The 19168-nt window shown below is 48.3% G+C and overlaps 2 protein-coding genes across 2 annotated transcripts; both read right to left on the bottom strand.

Annotated features, from left to right (window-relative positions):
- Positions 1-1119: 1119 nt before the first annotated feature.
- tlcd3bb (TLC domain containing 3Bb) lies at positions 1120-8694 on the bottom strand. The gene is given in 8 exon segments (XM_084475705.1): positions 1120-1419; positions 1965-2074; positions 3941-3951; positions 3954-4035; positions 4440-4665; positions 5822-5905; positions 6629-6815; positions 8306-8694. Coding segments are annotated over 7 exon segments (879 nt in total). The 5' UTR covers positions 6754-6815; positions 8306-8694; the 3' UTR covers positions 1120-1178.
- Positions 8695-10570: 1876 nt separating this feature from the next.
- mazb (MYC-associated zinc finger protein b (purine-binding transcription factor)) lies at positions 10571-19129 on the bottom strand. Its single transcript, XM_084475646.1, is given in 9 exon segments — positions 10571-13912; positions 13914-14008; positions 14529-14700; positions 14899-14962; positions 15965-16206; positions 17246-17341; positions 17343-17632; positions 18043-18190; positions 18347-19129. Coding segments are annotated over 9 exon segments (1389 nt in total). The 5' UTR covers positions 18380-19129; the 3' UTR covers positions 10571-13663.
- Between the last annotated feature and the right edge of the window lie 39 nt (positions 19130-19168).

Below are 19168 nucleotides of genomic sequence, written 5' to 3'. Positions count from 1 at the left end.
ATTGGCGCTGGACGTTGCTACTTAAAACTGTCCAGTGGCAGCAAATGGTGCCATAACTAGCATGCTTTAAATACTTTAGTTCTATATTCGGTCACAGGCGGTAACTAACCTTGCAAACAAAAGGAACTAACGATAGCAAAGCACACGCGCGCACACACACACACACACACACACACACACACACACACACACACACACACACACACACACACACACACACACACACACACACACACACACACACACACACACACACGTGATGCAGTGGATGGGAGACCTCGGCTGCGGGTTGGAAACCAAGGTCGGAGTTCTCCTTTAATACTACTAATAAAATGAATTATAACTCAAAACGAAACATGTAAAACCGAGGAAACGTACTGGGAACATAACGTGAACACTGAAGGAGAGTGGTAGACCAGCTAGCTCCGCTAGGTGCGCTAAGCTAGCTCCGTTAAGCTAGGTGCGCTAGGCTGCGTCCCTCTCGTCTAGGGCGCGAAGGTGCCCTAGACGTCTAGGGCCCTAGACGAGAGGTGGTGGGTACACAGAGGTAACACTTACAAGTCAAAATACTGCTTAGCCGATGGGTTGGGTCGTTCTGGGGCTTTACTAAGCTGAATGAGGCCTTATCTACAGCAGATGTACTAACATACAATATAATACATTCCTAGTTCCTGCTCTGCCCGGCAACCGACGAGAGCAGGATAACAGTTAGCTCCGAGAGACAGCGTCGCTATGCCACAGGGCTAAGCTCAGAGCTGACCCTGGGGGACGGGGACGCTATCCCGGCAGGATAAACCTAGAAAGCTCTGAGAGATAGCACTGCTATATCGCCAGGCTAACTCCAGTTAGCTCAGAGAGACAGGGATGCTATGCCGCCAGGCTAACCCTAGTGAGCTCAGAGAGACAGGGATGCTATGCCGCCAGGCTAACCCTAGTGCGCTCAGAGAGACAGGGATGCTATGCCGCCGGTCTAACGGTCTTGTTAATCAGCGTTTGGGTCCAGGTGGGCGGGGCCACCAGATGTTTCAGCCCCTGCTCCGTCCCTCCCTCCCTCCCTTCCCTTCCCTTCCTCCCTTCCCTCCCTCCCTCCCTCCCTCCCTCCCAGACTCTCCTCTCTTCTCTCTCCATTGCTTCCATCCATACATTCTCCCTCCCTTTCGCTCTCGGCGGCTCTCCACTCAGTGGGCGCCGGACTCCGCCTCCACGGAGCGCACACTGTAGCCGTTGGCCGGGGAGCTGGAGGAGGAGGAGGAGGCGGCGGCGGCGGGGGGCCGGCGGGGGGAGCGGGTGAAGAGGCGGAAGGCCCCGCGGCAGATGAGGCTGAACCAGTAGAGCTGGGGCGCCATGAGCAGGGCGGCGCCCAGGTTACACTGCCAGGACACCCTCAGGGGGACCAGGTGGAAGGGAATGGAGGCGTACCTAGACACACACACACAGGCACACACACACACACACACACACACAGAGACACACACACAGACACAGACACACAGGCACACACACACAGACACACACACACACACACACACACACAGACACGGGAGAACGGGAGGTTAGCTCAGAGTCGCGGCTAACACCCTATAGCAGCTAGCTGGTACATGCTATCATGCTATCATGCTAGCCGGTACGCGCCGACATGATGGGAGCAGTGACGGAATGGAACAAATTAATCAAATGGAGAGACAGACGGACACAGAGGCCGACAGCCAAAGAGAAAGACCAGCCAGGGAGACGGAGACAAACAGAGGCAAGGACAGACAGACAGACACAGGGGGACAGAGACAGACATACAGACCGTAAGACAGGATGGAGAGAGACACACACAGAGAGAGAGAGGGAGCGAGGCGACAACGGGAGACAGACAGACAGACAGAGAGAGGGAACGAGACCTGCAGAACATAAACAACGGGAGACAGACAGACAGACAGACAGACAGAGTGAGAGAGCGAGAGAGGGAGACATACCTGCCATAGGCGTAGTAGATATATGGGAAGAGAAGCACTCGAAAGACGAAAAAAGTGACCAGCATTAGAGCTCCGTTCACTTTGTGCAGCAGAGTGTGTTGCTGTTTGTACTGAGAGAGAAACAGAGAGGGAGAGAGAGACAGCCAGCAGGCAGGTCGGTCAAGCTGAAGAAATAAATCACAAGTGTTCGGAGAAAGCAACCCCGTGTGTGTGAGAGGAAGAGCCACCATGAAGTCTAAGAGTATTGGCTGAACATCTTTTCATAAAAAAAAAAAAAAAGGAAAAAAAAAACACACACACACAAGATTTTTTTGTATATGCTACACGCGAACCTCCTAAGATGGCTCAATTTGATTGGTTTGCTATCTCGGGATATTGCGCAATAACCCCCGAGATTGAGATCTCAAACTCGGGATATTGTTTTCATCGCGTGGTCACGCTGATAAAAAACAGATAAATCCCGGCAAAAAAGTGTTATCTTGTTTATTTTTGGATGTTCACGCGTAGTATATATACTTAAACAATTATTCACCTCAGGCTCCGTGAATAGTGGGGAATAGCTATTCCCCATTCCCTATTCACTTCACCTTTGGCGGATAATTGTTAAATATATAATAGGGTACACTTTTTGTTCTGGTGGGGTCCCTCACCAGGGGAAGCTGATATTAGGCTGATTGATATTTGGTCTTTAGAAGGGGAAGAGTTAGTGAGAACTGGGCAGACACGGCAGCAAGAGCACAGAGGAGCACATGTATAAGCCCCCCAGCCCCCAGCCCCCCAGCCTCAAAGTGTATCCCAGCGACCTAGCGGTGACTGAGGGGAGGGGGCAGTGGCTGTCTGGTTTAAAGGGGAGGGATACATCAGCTGTTTAATCCAGCCTTACCATGGATGCTATATTCAGAGGGCAACAGCTGTCACAGCTTCTCACAGTGTGTGTGTGTGTGTGTGTGTGTGTGTGTGTGTGTGTGTGTGTGTGTGTGTGTGTGTGTGTGTGTGTGTGTGTGTGTGTGTGTGTGTGTGAAGGACAGACAGGCCCACCGTCACCTAGCTACTTGCTCGCTGTAGACACACACACACACACGTTAAAACAAACACACAGTGTTGGTCATGTGGTGAAGCAGAGAGCTGAGGAATGAGCTTCAGAAGACTCGTGAGTCATCGGAAACTACAACAAGGTGCATGCTTGGAATTGTGGCAAGTAGTTTTAGATGGCTAGGGGGGGGACCTGGGGGGGGGGAAGAGAGAGAGAGAGAGAGAGAGAGGAGAGAGAGAGAGAGAGAGAGAGAGAGAGACAGCGACAGAGAAAAGGAAAGAGAGAGAGAGAGAGAGAGAGAGAGAGAGAGAGAGAGAGAGAGAGAGAGAGAGAGAGAGAGAGAGAGAGAGAGAGAGAGAGAGACAGCGACAGAGAAAAGGAAAGACAGAGAGAGAGAGAGAGAGAGAGAGAGAGAGCGACAGAGAAAAGGAAAGACAGAGAGAGAGAGAGAGAGAGAGAGAGAGACAGCGACAGAGAAAAGGAAAGAGAGAGAGAGATAGAGAGAGAGAGACAGCGACAGAGAAAAGGAAAGACAGAGAGAGAGAGAGAGAGAGAGAGAGAGAGAGTGACAGAGAAAAGGAAAGACAGAGAGAGAGAGAGAGAGAGAGAGACAGCGACAGAGAGAGAGAGACAGCGACAGAGAAAAGGAAAGACAGAGAGAGAGAGAGAGAGAGAGAGAGAGAGACAGCGACAGAGAAAAGGAAAGACAGACAGACAGACAGACAGACAGACAGACAGACAGACAGACAGAGAGAGAGAGAGAGAGAGAGAAGGGGGGGAGATAGAGACAGAGATACAGAGCTTGAGAGACAGAGAAAAGGAAAGACAGAGACAGAGACAGAGAGAGAGAGAGAGAGAGAGAAAGAGAGAGAAAAGGAAAGACCGATAGAGAGAGAGAGAGACAGACAGAAGCAGGACAATAGGCAGTAGAGATAAAGTTTACCTGGATAAGATCTTCCCCAGACAGACCGAGGGTGTGCTGAGCTCAGCCATAAACATCACACCCTGGAAGTAATCTCCCTTGCCGTGCCGCAAGAACTACACACACACAAAACAAACTAGTTAGTGAGTCTGTCTGCTGGGACCTGAGACCACCAGAATTGTACACAATGACACTGAATTTCACAAGATGCTCATGAATTCAAAATACTATTAATAAGTCAGACGTACTATTTGAATAACATTCAAATAGTAGACGGCAAATAGTAGTGTATCATTCATAAAAAAAAAAAAAAGGCACATCTTCTCTTTATAATTAAGTCTTAATGAATTATATCTAAAAGACATTAAAGTGAGGAACCCAACAAGAGCGGTTCTGTCACTTAGAGAACATATCAAAGTAACCGTCATCGATATGAAGTCACGCTCAGAATTAAAAGTATCTCCATGTACAGTATCCAACACACGACGCTCTTCCAAGAGACTGAAAAGGCACTGGTTACCACGGAGACAGGGAAGCAGACAGTGACCATGACGACGTGATGCAGGACCATGAGGAACTCCCGCCGGAGGTAGCTGAGCAGCGCAGTGCCCACGTGTTTGGGCGCGGCGGCCGCCTCCTCGTGGCCCTTGACCCTCAGCTTGTACCAGTAGCACATGAACATGGCGTAGATGTCGTACACAAAGTAGGGCACGGCGAACAGGATGTAGCTGCAGGTCAGCCAGTGCCTGGACGCGAGGACGCAATTGGTTAGGAAGAGTTCAAGCCCTACAAAAGGCTTCCAGTGGCCTAGTGGACTAGTGGTGGGGGAACAAAGAATTGCATTATTATTATTATTATTATTATTATTTGCATCAAAAATGCCAACATTCCCAAATTAATTTAACATTTTGGTTGGTGGCCTTGCAGCCAACAGGACTGGACTCTAGCAGTACACATTTTTGTTTATTTTTCTCAATTTGATTGGAGCTCTAAGTTACTCTTATTTATATGATTATTCTCAGGTTTATGTTACTCTATTATGTCTGCTTTATCTATCTATCTTATCTATCTTTTACTCTCTTGTAATTAGATAATTGTAAGTTATGTGCTGGGAGCTCAGCATTCATGTGAGAGGTCTCTTACTATGGTCCTGTGTCCGGAATGTTCAAGGACAATGTTTTTGCACTACAGTTAATGTGTAGAAGATAATGTTGTTCACAGAATTACATTTTAAGTGAGTTGATCAGTCTCAATTTCCTAATTTTTTGTAATGCCTTTGAATAATATGGGAAACATGAATCGCAATATATCTCAGAATCTAATCGCAATACTTGCTGTATCACAAAATAACAATGATATTGAATCGTGGCCCAAAGATCGCAATACTACAATTACAATTCCCACCACCCCTACTGGTCACCCCAGTTCAAAGGTCACTACAGGTCACTGGGTGTAGCTCCTAACAAGCAGTCTGCCAGAGCCTGGCGTGGCCTCGGTATCAGTGGCTCCACTCTGTTGTTGTTCTGCATTTCCTGGTGCCCTGTTGCTCCTCGATGGGCCAGGTTTGATAGTGAACACTGGCTGCCCCGTTGCCGTTGGCCGGTGGCCGGTGGTGGGGGGGGGGGGGGGGGGGGGGGGGGGGTAGGATCAGAACAACACAGGTCCATCTCTAGCCCTCCGTGTGCTTTGGCACAGCTATTATTTTGTGAACCGTGTGAGTGAGTGCAGGATATGTTCCCGGTTAGAGCCGGTGTAATTTTACTCTGTAAACCTTTATATCCGTTAGAAACAAGCCCTCACGAGACCATCCTACCAGTTCGAAAACGTTTTTCGCATTTACATAGCCACCAGACACGTCCTTATCCTGTACGACCCATCTCGTCTGCAATCTTCCGGCCTTACCCGTCTTCGATGATGTCGTCGCAGGAGGAAGCGATGATGTAGCCGGCGGAGGAGGCCATGAGGGCCTGCACGGAGGACACCAGCCTGAGAAGAACACAACAGGTCATCCCTCTAGTGCAACACGAGGGCTGGCTCCCAACACTTTGATTTGAGGCACAATCACCCGCGCACCAGCAACATGCAGAATTTGAAAAATATTTAATTTAATGTTAATATGGTAAATGGTCCTCATTTATATGGTGCTTTTATCCAAAGCGCTTTACAGTGTTGACTGACATTCACCCATTCATGCACACATTCACACACCGACGGCGGAGTCAGCCACGCAGGGCGACAGCCAGCTGGTCAGGAGCAGTCTGGGTAAGGGCGTCTTGCTCAGGGACACAGCGACACTCAGCTTAGGAGGAGCCGGGGATCGAACCAGCAACCTTGCGGTTACCAGCCGACTCACTCTACCTCCTGAGCTAATGCCGCCCCCCCCTTAATTAAACGAGATGTTAACTGTTGATGATGATGATCCAACCGTTTCACAACCTTCAGACTTCGTAGCCAAATTACGCTTGTCATACCTAGCCATGCGGTGGCGTGATATTCCAACATCTAATGACGTAGTCGCAGTCACAGAATCGCAAAGGATAAACTCATGTATCCTCGGCCCAAAGACGATTCACAACCGGCTAAGCTTCCTGCTGAGCAGCATCAGCAAATCGGCAACGGGGATAACATCTGGAGCTTTAGCAGGAAGCGCGAGAAATCCCGCCGTACGGGCAGCCTTTCTGAAAGCAGCCAGTGTTCAACTTCACCCACCTGGCAGAGACGATGACAGCGTCCCCCTCGCTCCAGCGAAGGCCAGGGATGTGTTTGAGGCATTGTTTAGACAGCAGGAAGAGACCAGGGAAGAATACTGAGCCAGCGGCCAAGATGCTCAACATGTTGCCCCCGTAGGTCCCTCGCAGTGGCTTATCTTCAGCAGGCGATCTGTGGCGCTTTCCCTCTGGGAGCAGACGTTAACATTGATTAGAAACACTGTGTACCTTCGTCCTCTTAAGGCCAGAATTAGCACCAGAGAGGCTGATTGTCTGTCGATAAGGACTAAAAAAAGACTTTTTATTATGACGCAAGTAGCAATGTCTTGAGATTGAGATAAGCGTGCAGTGGCGGTTTAGCTGCTAACTCAATAGTAGTGCTGACATTGTTTTCCCCATTGTAATTTGGTAGGGACCTATCAAATTGAATTCTAGAGTAGGTTTTCCTTGCTTTAATATTATACATTTTGTAACCTATAACATTTTAACAAAAGTAAAAACGAAAACGTGCAGTGAAACAGTTACCCAGTGAAGTATTAACCACTAAAGTATCACTATATTAAACCTCCACTTTTATCACTATGATTAACAAATACATTTTAACTACTATAAATCACTACATTAAATCTCCACATTATCACTATGATTAACAAATACATTTTAACTAGGATAAAGCACTACAACATCAACACGATAAACCTTCACATTCACACAATGATTAACCACTATATCACTGAATAACCACTACATTATTACTGCGATATAACACTACATTAAACCACTACGGTGTCATTTCATTCGAGTGGCTGTACTCCACTACATCCGTATTGTCAGACATCGGCGGCAACACATGTGGATATTCCACAAAGTTAACGCAGCCCATTTAACTTCACAATTCCCATTAGTACAAGCCGACTCATTAGGAGGAAGTATTAAAAAAGAAAATACGCACTGCGCTTTAAAATAAGAGACAGACCAGGACTTAACACTGCAACCTTAAAAGGACCTCTTGTAGGTTAAGCGGGGCATGCTGGGCTGATCTCCTCACTATGCGGGCCCTGGCCCGCATGGGGGGGGACATCGCGGATGTAAACCAAGCTGGGTGTATTCATGGAGGGACACAAAGAGGCGCTACAGACTGATAGCGTTCAGTCATTCCGGGGACTAGGAGATAAGACACCAAACACGTAAACATCGGCGGTCGTTACTGCCACGTTGCTTCAAAGCAAGGCTCCTGTTGTTTTTGGGGCATACGGTATATACACTTAAAAAAAAAAAAAAAAAAAAACTATAAAACTGTGTGAAATCACCTCAGCACCTTGGAGAGTGAAAGACGGGAGGGAGACAACTGTGTGACTGCATGGTTAAGATATGCGGTCTGGGGCTACACCTGTTAACAATAACGACCTCAAGTGAACACACGTTCATTTCTTTAAAAGGAAAAGTCCCCAGTAGCGTGTACACCGGATAGAGCCTCGGGTCAAGTGGTGTTCTTTGAAGGACAATCAGTACCCGGTACATGCGGGTCCGTCCGCCACAGTGAAGAACGACAGCAGCTAAGGCTAACAACCCGGTAAGAAACCAGCACACTGGCTAGCAGCAGACCGGCCAGCACCGGAGTACACACACAAAAATCACACAAAAGTTGATGTAATTAAAACAAATGATAAACAATTACATGGAAACTATGCAGAGTCCAGCCAACGGGCGGTCCAAACGTGTGTCCTGCAGGGGGCGGTTGACGGTAAAGACGTGCCGGGGCTCTGCGCCTCGATGATCCGCATGTTTATGAGGCCAACACGGTCGGAAAAAAGCGGCGGCTAACGGGCTAACGCTAGCCTCACAGAACTGCTAACACTGAAGCTACGAGCTACCAAACTAGCCTCCCGATGCGCCAGCTAGCGACAACGCTGGTCTTCAGACAGCGACTACCGCAGAGTGACACCGCTCAGACCCCCGACTGGAAATGGAAGAAACGACGGCAACAATGTGCATCCATCCAGATGTCGACGTGGTGGGCAGCTAGCAGTGGTTCGATAGGAGGTCATCGGGCTCATGGGTCCTCCTCACGTCTGCCTGCCTTTCCCTGCGGCGTCTAGCGGCAGGACGCGGTACGATGCGCGCGTTGCCTCGCGCAAATGGATCGCGTTGATTGGTCCGCTGAGCGACGCGCCGCCGCCGCGAACGAATGCGATTTGCGGGGCGACGCGCAGGAGGCCGCGTCGCGCCGCGTCTGGTTCTTCTTCTAAAGTGCCGCTGGGACATGAGCGGCGGCGCCCAGTACCGCCAGACGTCTTTGTATGTTAAACACATTCTGCGAGCCACTACGGTAGATTAATTGTTCGTTTTGCCTCCACTCTCCGGCCAGAAACCTGTGATTGATCATTGATCGTATTACTCAAACGTATGTAGTAGTCCTACTTGTGCATTTTGCAATATTTTAACTTGCTACTTGCATTTCCATTGTTTTAGGCGATCATGACATGGTTTCATAATTGATGCCATTCTAGTTTTGAAATGTTCTGGGAACGCCTAGCGTTATATATTCAAGCCAGCCACCAAACACAAATAGATAAGTTAAATAGTTGTGTAATATTTATTTGAACGAAAAATTAAAACCGTTATTCAACTAGACATGTCGCCATGTTCGTTTTCTGAAGAAAAAGCGTGTGGTTGCATTGGCAAACCCTTCGTATGCGCAGTTTTCCGAGCGCAGACCAACATGTTGATGGCAGCAAGCCCAATGAGCAAGCACGCTAAATGTCAAACCCCTGGACCGCTTTGAAGCGGACTTGTGATTGATTGAATAAAGGGGGAGTCCTTAATGGGCACACCAAATTTGAGAACTCTTGGTCTTGTGATTGATTGAATAATGGCGGGTCATTTGCATAATCATAACTCATCAAAACTCATGACATCAGGTGCTCAGGAGCATGTGTAACACTTTTTGAGATATTTGGGTTCACTGGTCAGTTTAAGATTTTTTTCAGTTTTCCAAAACTTTCAAGGTACAGAAAAAAATCTATCCAGACGACGGACATTATGGGGGCTTGAGGCAAAAAGATTCAGCACGTCAAATAGGCTCAGTTTCCGAAATGTTCTTAAAGCGGTGCGGGGGGCGTGGCCGTTTGGGTTTGACCTTGAGTTATAGGCCCCCCCTGTGGTCTAAGCGCTGCCAAACTTTTTGGAGACCTTACTTCCATATAACATGTGCATTTCATTTGACAACTCCCACGTGTTCGTTTGGAATGGTTGATTTAAGCGTTTTTTCTCCAATTTTTTGGCAGTTTGGTGTTGGACCCCCCCCCCCCCCCCCCCCCCCCCCCCCCCCGCCAAAAAAAAACAAAAACTGAAGGAGATAACCAATAATTATAATAAAAGATGAAGACACAATAACAATATCGTGGCTTGCGCTGCAACTTCACTAATTAATAAAGGCAATGAAAGGTGCAACAATCCAAAGTCCCATTGGACAGGATTGTTGATTAGCTGTTCAGGGCTAAATCTGGAAACACTTTCCACTGCGTACATCAGGGGTGGAAAATATAATCAAGTAGGCCTACAATTATGATGTTGAGACTTTTAACCCTTAATCCACTTCAATATTAAGTTATATTATATACAATATATAGGCCTACATTCCAGGAGGACATCTACTTTAGCACATTTTTCTTATTTAGCTGTATCAAATATAATCTGGTATCACATGTTAAGGCCCACTTGCACTTCACAATGGTTAATTGGTTAGAGATGATGGTAACAGATTCCCACAGTCAGAAGGTGTTGGGTTTTAAACCGGGAAGCATTAGTACAAACTTCTGGTCTTCATGTACAACGCAACTGGACTGAAGGGTGTATTCGAGGCCTTCAGGAGATATTGTCGAGCCAAGATCTCCACCCTTTATGTTCTTATCACCAAACACCAGCAGATCGCACAAAACACTCAATTTTTAACCGTTTTAATTTTAATTGTCAAAATTACAAAATAATATGTTCCCTACATCATCTACAAATAACATAACATTTATGAGTGGTAAGCATAAGAACTGTTTATAGACATGCATACTGTTGAGAAATATAAAAATATAAATATAAATACACCCCTTTAATATTCTTAATGAATCCATGACTAAGAATTAAAATATTTGAGAATTAAAGAATTAAAAAGCAGTTGAGTACGATAAGGCATTAAGATGTATCGCTAGCTGTACAAGTTCCTAAAAGGTAGAGGTATTAAATTTTAGTAGTGTCATGTAAAAATCCCCCAAAATGAATGTTAAAATTACTACCGGTTTTTCTCAACAGGAATAACATCTCGAGAAATGAAATAACTACTAAATTTAAGATACCATACAGACATGAAATGATCAAACCCTCTGTTATGAAACACTTTCTAAGCCCCGTCCCAATAACTGGGACACTCCGACCAAACAACCCAACGCACCCCTGGTGATGGTGTGTATCGAGGGGGGAGGGAGAGGGAATGGGGCGTCAGGGAGGGAGGTGCGTTTGAAAGGCTGTGCTGTACATACTGATCCATAATGCAGCCCACCCCACTGGTACACACACGTTTAAAAACGACAATGGCAATGGACAGTTACAATCAAATCAATGGCAATGCAATGGTGAAGTTCAATTAAAACAACAAGACTTCTATAAAATAACTGTTAACAGATTAAGTGATGTGACTGTTTTAGCTTAGCTTCCTCGCTGTACGCACAATGACTAGGCTGGCTTTCATGCAAAAGGTGGTTTCTCAGGCGCAAGTAGTGCTGCCAAGTCACACGTTTACATACTGAAAATATTTTTCTTATTTTTTTTGACATGTTTAGGCCCAAAACTAGGGAGAAATAAAAACGTTTAAACCATTTAATTTGAAAAACAATAATCCATTTTCTGACTGACTACCAATTTAAGGTGCCTTACACTCCTAAAGTAGCTTGAACTAACTTGTGAGTACCATCATCAGCAAACAGACAACACTACAGCCCATACATTTCCATCTATAAAAACAGACCTCTTCAAGCTCATCGCTGATTGGCTAAATCCAGAGTAACACCTCCGTGAACGATACTTAAGGTTTCAAAACCCCCTCTGAAAATCTTTCGGACACAGCGCTCATTAAGCTAACAACTTAGCAGGCCAACACATTTGTAGGCTGATATGCTAGCAGGCTAACATGCTGGATAGGCTGCTAACCTGCTAGAATATTCAGGACTGGATCAACCGGTGCCAAAACCAGCAGGTCCTTCTTTTGTTTTCTTGTCTTTCAATGTCTCAATATATCAATCTGCATCATGTCCCAACAAATCAGTTAACAGATTATTTGTGTTTATCTTTTCGGTAAGAAACTATTGAAAGAGAGCAGTGCTTCTCAACATATGGCTGGGGACCCCAATCCTTTGATCAGAATGAATCTTGCAATGCTGACTTCTTCGATTTTCTGCATCTCCCTCCCAATGCGCCAAGTCAGCAAATCAACAGCTGAGCTGAGTCACTAATATATTAGTGACTCAGCTGGTCGTACACCGAAGACACACGGGAACTAGCTGGGGAGGATTCTCAGGTTTTCCTAATGGTCTTCATATGCTGCCTCAGCGTTTATCTTACTAAAACATTAAAGACTCTTCCCAAAGTACTCCTTGCGAGAGTTTTCCAAGTGTCATTTTCATTTTCTAGGTACATTATCACACAGCAAGCCTTTAAATTAGACCAATTTTTTTTTCTGTGATTTCGTGGATCCATATTAACTAACACAAAACCTCTCTATTGTCGTTCTCGTCTAGATGCTGGCGCCTGAGGCCCAGATTATCACAGTTGAAAAGGAAATATTTGGACGGAAAATGGAATAAATTAAAAGGGAAATCAAACCCGTGATCAACTTTCTTGAGAAAAACAGTGTAGTTGGTAACATGGTGGTACTATTGATAGATCTTGATCCAATACTGCATTGTAGGATGCAATGTTAATATGGACTCAAAATTGCCCTCTGAGGGTTTTCTATTGCATGAGTTACCCGGTATCGTCCCTTTTGGGTGACCAAGTAATAAATTCGACTTTCTGGCAGTGGCAGCACCCACCCAAATCTGATTGTGGCAAATGGGATTGGTTGGGCAAGACTTCGAAAGCCTCAGCACCTTAATGAAATTAAAAGTGTCCACTATAAGTCAGCGAGAAGGCTTTTATTTGATGTGATAGACTAGCTCAAACGATCGGCTGGCGCAAGAAGAAGCACGACATAACGGTTAAAATCGGTGCGACCATGCTGTGTAGCGTATCCAGAGACATAGCAGTACTGGGCTTTTTCGTGGCTGATCATTCATCAGGCTCTACTCTGTTTCAGATTTTTTTTTTTTTTTTGTAAATCAAATACGTCAATACATCATTGATATTGATAATATCATTATAAATCTCACGTCCAAAAAAAAGGTCTGAGTTTAACCGAGTGGCCGCGCCCGGGGTTCCTGTCCCTAGGTTGAGAAACACTGCGTTAGAGGAAGAGGAAGAGCTGGTACAAAATAAGATCCCCTTAGTGTAGCAGATTCCGGCCATACAGTAGATGCTCGTAGTACAGTTCTATTAAAGTCTATTTAAGGATCGAAAGCATTCAGAAATATTTAGAGGACACGTTCATGTTCGTTTGTGTGAAGGAACCCCCAGTAGGGTTCCGTCTCCTGACTTCAGAGTCGCACAGTGGAACCCCTGACACACACACACACACACACACACACACACACCCCCTGAGACACACACACACTCCGACACACACACACACACACACACGCGCGCACTATGCAGCAGGGGTGGGATCCTGGCCCTGGACCCTCAGTATACTAACGCACCATCATCTTACCATCAATGACCCCCAAGGGTCCGTTCAGAGTTCAGGGGTTGTCCATGGTGGCGGGGGGGGGGGGGGGCAGGGTTCTGCAGGGTCAGTCTGAGAGGGTCAAGGGTCGCAGTGCTCTCGTGGTCAGAGGTCACGGCGCCGGGGTGGGGTGGGGGGGGGGTGGAGGTCATTGCCGGAGCTGGGTCGTTAGCTGTGTGCCTGCGGCGCGGCGATGCTGGAGCAGTCCGTGACCAGCAGGTCCACCACCGCCCCCCCGCCGCTGACGTACACGGGCGCCGACACCATGTTGCCGAGGGAGACGGAGCTGCTGGCCACCGTGCCGGAGGGGTCCGGGCTGGGGGCTCCCTGCGAGGTGCTGTGGGTGCCCATGTGGCCCTGCAGCTGGGTGGGGGTCTTGCACTGGATACCGCACAGCTGGCAGACCAGCACCCCGCCGCGCGATGGGCGAGCCCAGGGCTCCCCCGCTCTCCTTCCACTCCTGGCCGTGGTGCTTCTGGGCGTGGACCCGCAGGTAGGTCAGCGTGGTGAAGCCTGCGGGGAGAGAAGGGGGGGGGGGGGGGGGGGGGAGGAGGAGGAGGAGGAGGAGTCATGCCGGGGTGAGGAACACATAAAACAGAGGACCTCAGTGCACCGGAACCCCCCCCCCCCCCCCCCCCCCCCGGGACCCCTCCTGAAAATACTGCGTCGCCATCCAGCGATGGGTCAACTTGCCGCTACGTGTGCTCCATTTTCACAAGACGTTTCGTTGTACATGGATTGTTTTCAATGTACAAAAGAATTATATCATAATTTGCGAGGGGGACGGGTTGCCGTAGTGTTTGCCATAATAAAACAGCAATTGTAAAATTAATTTGGATGGAGCACTTTCCATTGATTTTTTAAATGGTAGCGTTTGCTCGCTGAATCAATCGAGTATTCAGATGCGAGACGGCTCCGGTGGAGCGGAGTAGTGCAGCCCATATTCTTAATTTTGTTTTCCTTGGCAGATAAGATCTGTGTCATGAATCGATTTAACACGGTGAAGCACTCTTTTCTGGGCAGCGCTACTTACTGCGGTTGCAAAGGTGGCAGGCGTGGTGCTGTGATTGGTTGTGCACCCTCATGTGATCGGTGATGTAAGCGGCCGACAGCAGCTTGCCGCAGATGTGGCACGGCACTTTCTCCTCGTGACGGATCATGTGAGCGCGCAAACGGTCCTTGGTGGCGAAGCTCGACTCACACGTCTGTTCAGAGACAGGAAAGAGAGAGTCAAGACGACTCACAGGTCTGGTTGGAGACCTAGAGCTAGACCCGCACATCTGAGGATACGGGCCAAGTAGCTTGGGTTAGACTGGGGTTAAACTGGGGTTAGGCTGGGGTTAGACTGGGGTTAGACTGGGGGGGGGGGGACAGTATCATGGGATGGAGGGTGAGGCAGTTACCGTGCATTTGAAGGGGCGTTCAGACGAGTGGACCTGCCTGACGTGGCTGTTCAGATGATCGGGTCTAAAGGTTGAAAGTCAGAGAACATAACAGTCACAAACAGCACAGCGACACGCAGGCCAATCAACACATCTATTCAGGTCAAATATTAACCTTTTACGCATTGACTTCATCGGTCATGCAAGAGGACTTTTAAACTCTATAGGGCCCCAAGGGCTTCTACGGTCAGGAGACTAAAACCGAAGGTCGGACGTGAAAGTCTTTGAATCAGTAAACATTTATATCAGATTAGACTGGTTTCATTCAGCATACCTCCCACACTCTTTATAGTGAAGCTGGGCCGGTCACAAGAGATCTCCATTCACAAAGTACAGAGCTTCTAAACATCCCCATCAAACAGCCTTTAATTCTTCTGCGACCAAAATATAATTTTTTATAGTTGACATGGTAAACCATTACTAAAAATACCATATAATGCACTATAAAAAGGTTTATTATCATTTTATATAACCGTAGTTTATTTTTATTTTTAATGCGACTAAGTGAATTTAGACACCCATCACCGGGAACATTTTGGCATTAGGGCATCTTTCTCTTAGAGTGTTGACCTTGGGGATTGACCCAGAAAATAAAATTGCTTACCACTAGACCTCCAGACTATCCTTCCCCCAGTACTACACTAATGCTACCCAGACAGTATAAACCTGTATACTCATAGTACCGAGAGAGTTTAAACCTGTATACAACACTAAGGCCCTGTCCCAATTCTCCCCCTTCCCCTGGATTTGAGCCCTAACCCTAGATTTTGCGCGTTCTGAGGGGATAGGGTGTCCCAATACTTAAGGGAGCAAGGGGGAGTGCTGTTTATAACCTTAAAAAAAAAAAATCAACCCTTGAACGCTAGCCAGCTCGGTAGCTGACTTGCAGCTAAGGGCACTCAAGGCAAGTGTTCTCGTTAAGGGGAGAGAAATGGGACTGGGCCTAATACTATGGCTCATATCCGCTAGACTTTCACCATCCCCTTGTCTGGTCCCCTTGTACTTCAGGTATGCAGAGGGCTCCTACCGGGAGAAGGCCTTGGCACAGTGGGGGCATATGTAGGGCTTCTCCACCCCCCCCTGGTGGGAACGGACGTGGTGGGACATGCGGTCCTTCCTCTTGAAGCGCTGCTGGCAGATGGGACAGGAGTAGGGCTTCTCGTCCGAGTGGGACAGACGGTGGCGGTTAAGGTGGTACACGTCCCGGAACGCCTTCCCGCACGTCTCACATGCGTGGTTCTTCCTCACCGGGCTGGGGTTGGCTGGACGCTGGGGTGGACGGACAGTCAGACCGATAGGGAGGGAGGGAGGGAGGGAGACAGACAGACAGAGAGAGGGAGAGAGGGAGACGGGCAGGCCGAGACCAACGGGGGAAGACATAACAAAATACTTTAAAACAGTTAAATCAGTACAATTCATCACAACGTTGTTACGCAAATGTACTACATGCAAAACCACACAGACACCGTTTAGGGTTTGAACAGGATTCAACTCAAATGTGATTTAACAGTATTTCAAAACTATTATTGAAATCAAAAACACATAATTGAAGTTAGTCACTTTGGTGCAGCATAGACTAACAACAGATCTTGTAGGTTAGAGTGTGTTAATTATACACACAGACTAATATCGCTTTCTACAGTGATTCACTGGAGCAGGATTTTATCATTTGGAACTTCATTTACATGAAACCTTCCCTAGACTTGGGGGTCATGCGGGGGTCTCTAGTACACTGTTTCTCAAACGGGCCGGGGGCCAGATACAGACACAGACACGGGCCGCTGGGAGCTCAGCTCGTTGTCCTCCGCTTAGTCATGTCTTTATTTACATAATTAGCAGTTAGGTGGTGGTGCCAAATTGTGGGCCTTCCTGGCTAGGCTACAGCCCAGCTAGGCTAATAACCAGCTAGGCTACAGCCCAACTAGGCTACAGCCCAGATAGGCTAATACTCAGCTAGGCTAATGCCCAGCTAGGCTAGCAACCAGTTATGCTATTGCATAGTGTGACTATGGCCCAGCTAGGTTCTGGCATAATATGACTAGCACCCAGCTAGGCTACTATTATTAGCCTCGCTAGCACTAAGCAATTGAATTGAATAGTGTGGCTAGCGCCCAGCTTGGCTATTGCTGAGCTAGGTTAGCGGTCAGGCTAAGGCCTGGCCGCAAGCTACTACTAGAGAGGCTACAACAGACCGGTTAGTTTAAGAAACAATGTTCTGGGGGGGGGGGGGGGGGGGGGGGTTGTTGGGGGGGGGGAGACGCTCGTGCCGCAACCCAACGCCGGCGCCCTCCACACGGCCCTCACCCACCTGTCCTGTCGCCCCCGTCCCCATGACGACCGCGGCAGCGGCGGGAGCCAGATTGTGGGGGGGGTTAGCGCTAGCCACTACGGCGGTCATGGCCGCCACCCCCCCCCCTCTCCCCGTCCCCGTCCAGCCCGGCCGCCAGAGGGGGCTGCTGCTGGTGGGACGCGAGGGGGGGGGGGGCCATGGATAGGTGGAGTAGGGAGAGCGGGACGGTCTGTCTGTCGGACCTCCCCCCACCGCCACCACCACCCGCGGTCTCCTTGGGCCTGTGGGTCATGCGTACCCCGGTGTGCACCGACTGGTGGCGCCGCAGGTTGTAGTTGTTCTTGAACTGTTTGTTGCAGATGGTGCAGACGTGGGAGGCCCGGGCTGGGCGGGGGGCCGTCTTCACTACACACACACGCACGCACGTACGCACGCGCACACACACACACACACACACACACACACACACACGAAGAAGAGTTTATCATTAGTCAAGAGACACACACGTGTTGTCATTGACATGCACGGCTAGACACGGCCCTGACTAAACAGTTGATCGGTCGCATTCACATGACGTGATTACATGCAAAAAACATGTTTTGGATATCTGGGAGTGTTAAATCGGGTTTGGGTGCGTGTATGGGTGTAGTTAAGAAATAGGCTATTTACCCCTAACCAGGTTGTGTTTAGGTTTATTGTGCAGGTCAACTCAACTGAGGGGACGTTTACTGATAGATGATTGGCTGGGCCGTTAGCTTATTAGCCATGGAGCAGTTTCCCCCCCCCATCAGTCAGTCTGCAGGTCCATGTCTCACCTGGCTGGGGGTCTTCGTTGAGCGCAGCGGTGTCCACTGTGGAGGGGGGCTGGGTCATGTGCTCCGGAGGTGGGCTCTGGGAGCTTCCGTGCACCGACATCAGCTCTGATTGGAGGCTGCCCTCCACTTGGTTTTGGGTGGGAGTATTCTGCACAAGGCCGAGAGCAGCGAATGTAAATAAAAGTCCCCACACCTTGAGCTCGGAACGGCTACGACTGTCTAGGTTTACAGTAAAGGTATACAAGAGGCAACACGACAGCGGGAGACGTTAGAGGTCGAGCGTGAATATTATGAAAGCCTTTACCTGGAAGAGGAAATTGCTCCACGCAGCATCCATTTTGCAGCAGAGCGATGCAGATGAAGAGTCAGCAAACGTTTAAACGGTCCTGGTCGAGATGCGAGAACCGACCGTTCGCATTCTCCGATCGAAGCAACCGACGGTAGCGGCGGGGGGGCGAGGGGTCCGGGGCGGAGAGTCGCACGCACACCGACGGGGCTCCTCCAAAAGCGTCTCAGAGAGACCGAAAACACCCGCGTTCTCACCGGAGGGCCGGGCCCAGGAAACCGACCAGCTCTAATAACGGCCTATCTCCCTCTCAGTCCGCGCTCTTACTAGAAGCGGTCAAAGCATAATAATCAAAACGAGGCGTTTGACACTAGAGAGAATGTAAAAAAATAAATAAAACAAAATCAGATAATTCTGTTTTGATTGCATATATTTTTAACGATATACATTATACACCCAAAATAAATAAATGATGCATTCACGCAATCTTAATAGTATAATTGGAGTGTTAACAAACGCATTTGATACAATAGCAGTTCATGCTTTTTAATATAGGAATCTATTTTCGCGATTTCCCCGATAGGCCGACCGGGTGTCTATCGAAGCCTCGGTGTCTGGTTCAAGCCCTGACCCCGGCGGAGAGCGTCTGCGCCGGGCCGCAGCCTACCGCTCCACCTCGGCGCTTCAATGGCGAGGATGTCATCTTTCTTTTTTTATCGCTCGCTCTCTCCCTCCTCCCTCCCTGTCTCTTTCTTCCTTTTCTTTTTTAATTCCTCTTCTTTCTTCTCCCCCTCCTCTCCTTTTCTCGCACCGCCGTGTCCCACTCGCTCTTAAAGGGAT

The sequence above is a fragment of the Micromesistius poutassou genome, assembly GCF_964030765.1.
Source record: "Micromesistius poutassou genome assembly, chromosome: 11".
Taxonomy (NCBI): Eukaryota; Metazoa; Chordata; class Actinopteri; order Gadiformes; family Gadidae; genus Micromesistius; species Micromesistius poutassou.
The sequence above is the reverse complement of the archived record's forward strand: the minus strand, read 5'-3'. Positions and strand labels throughout refer to the sequence as shown.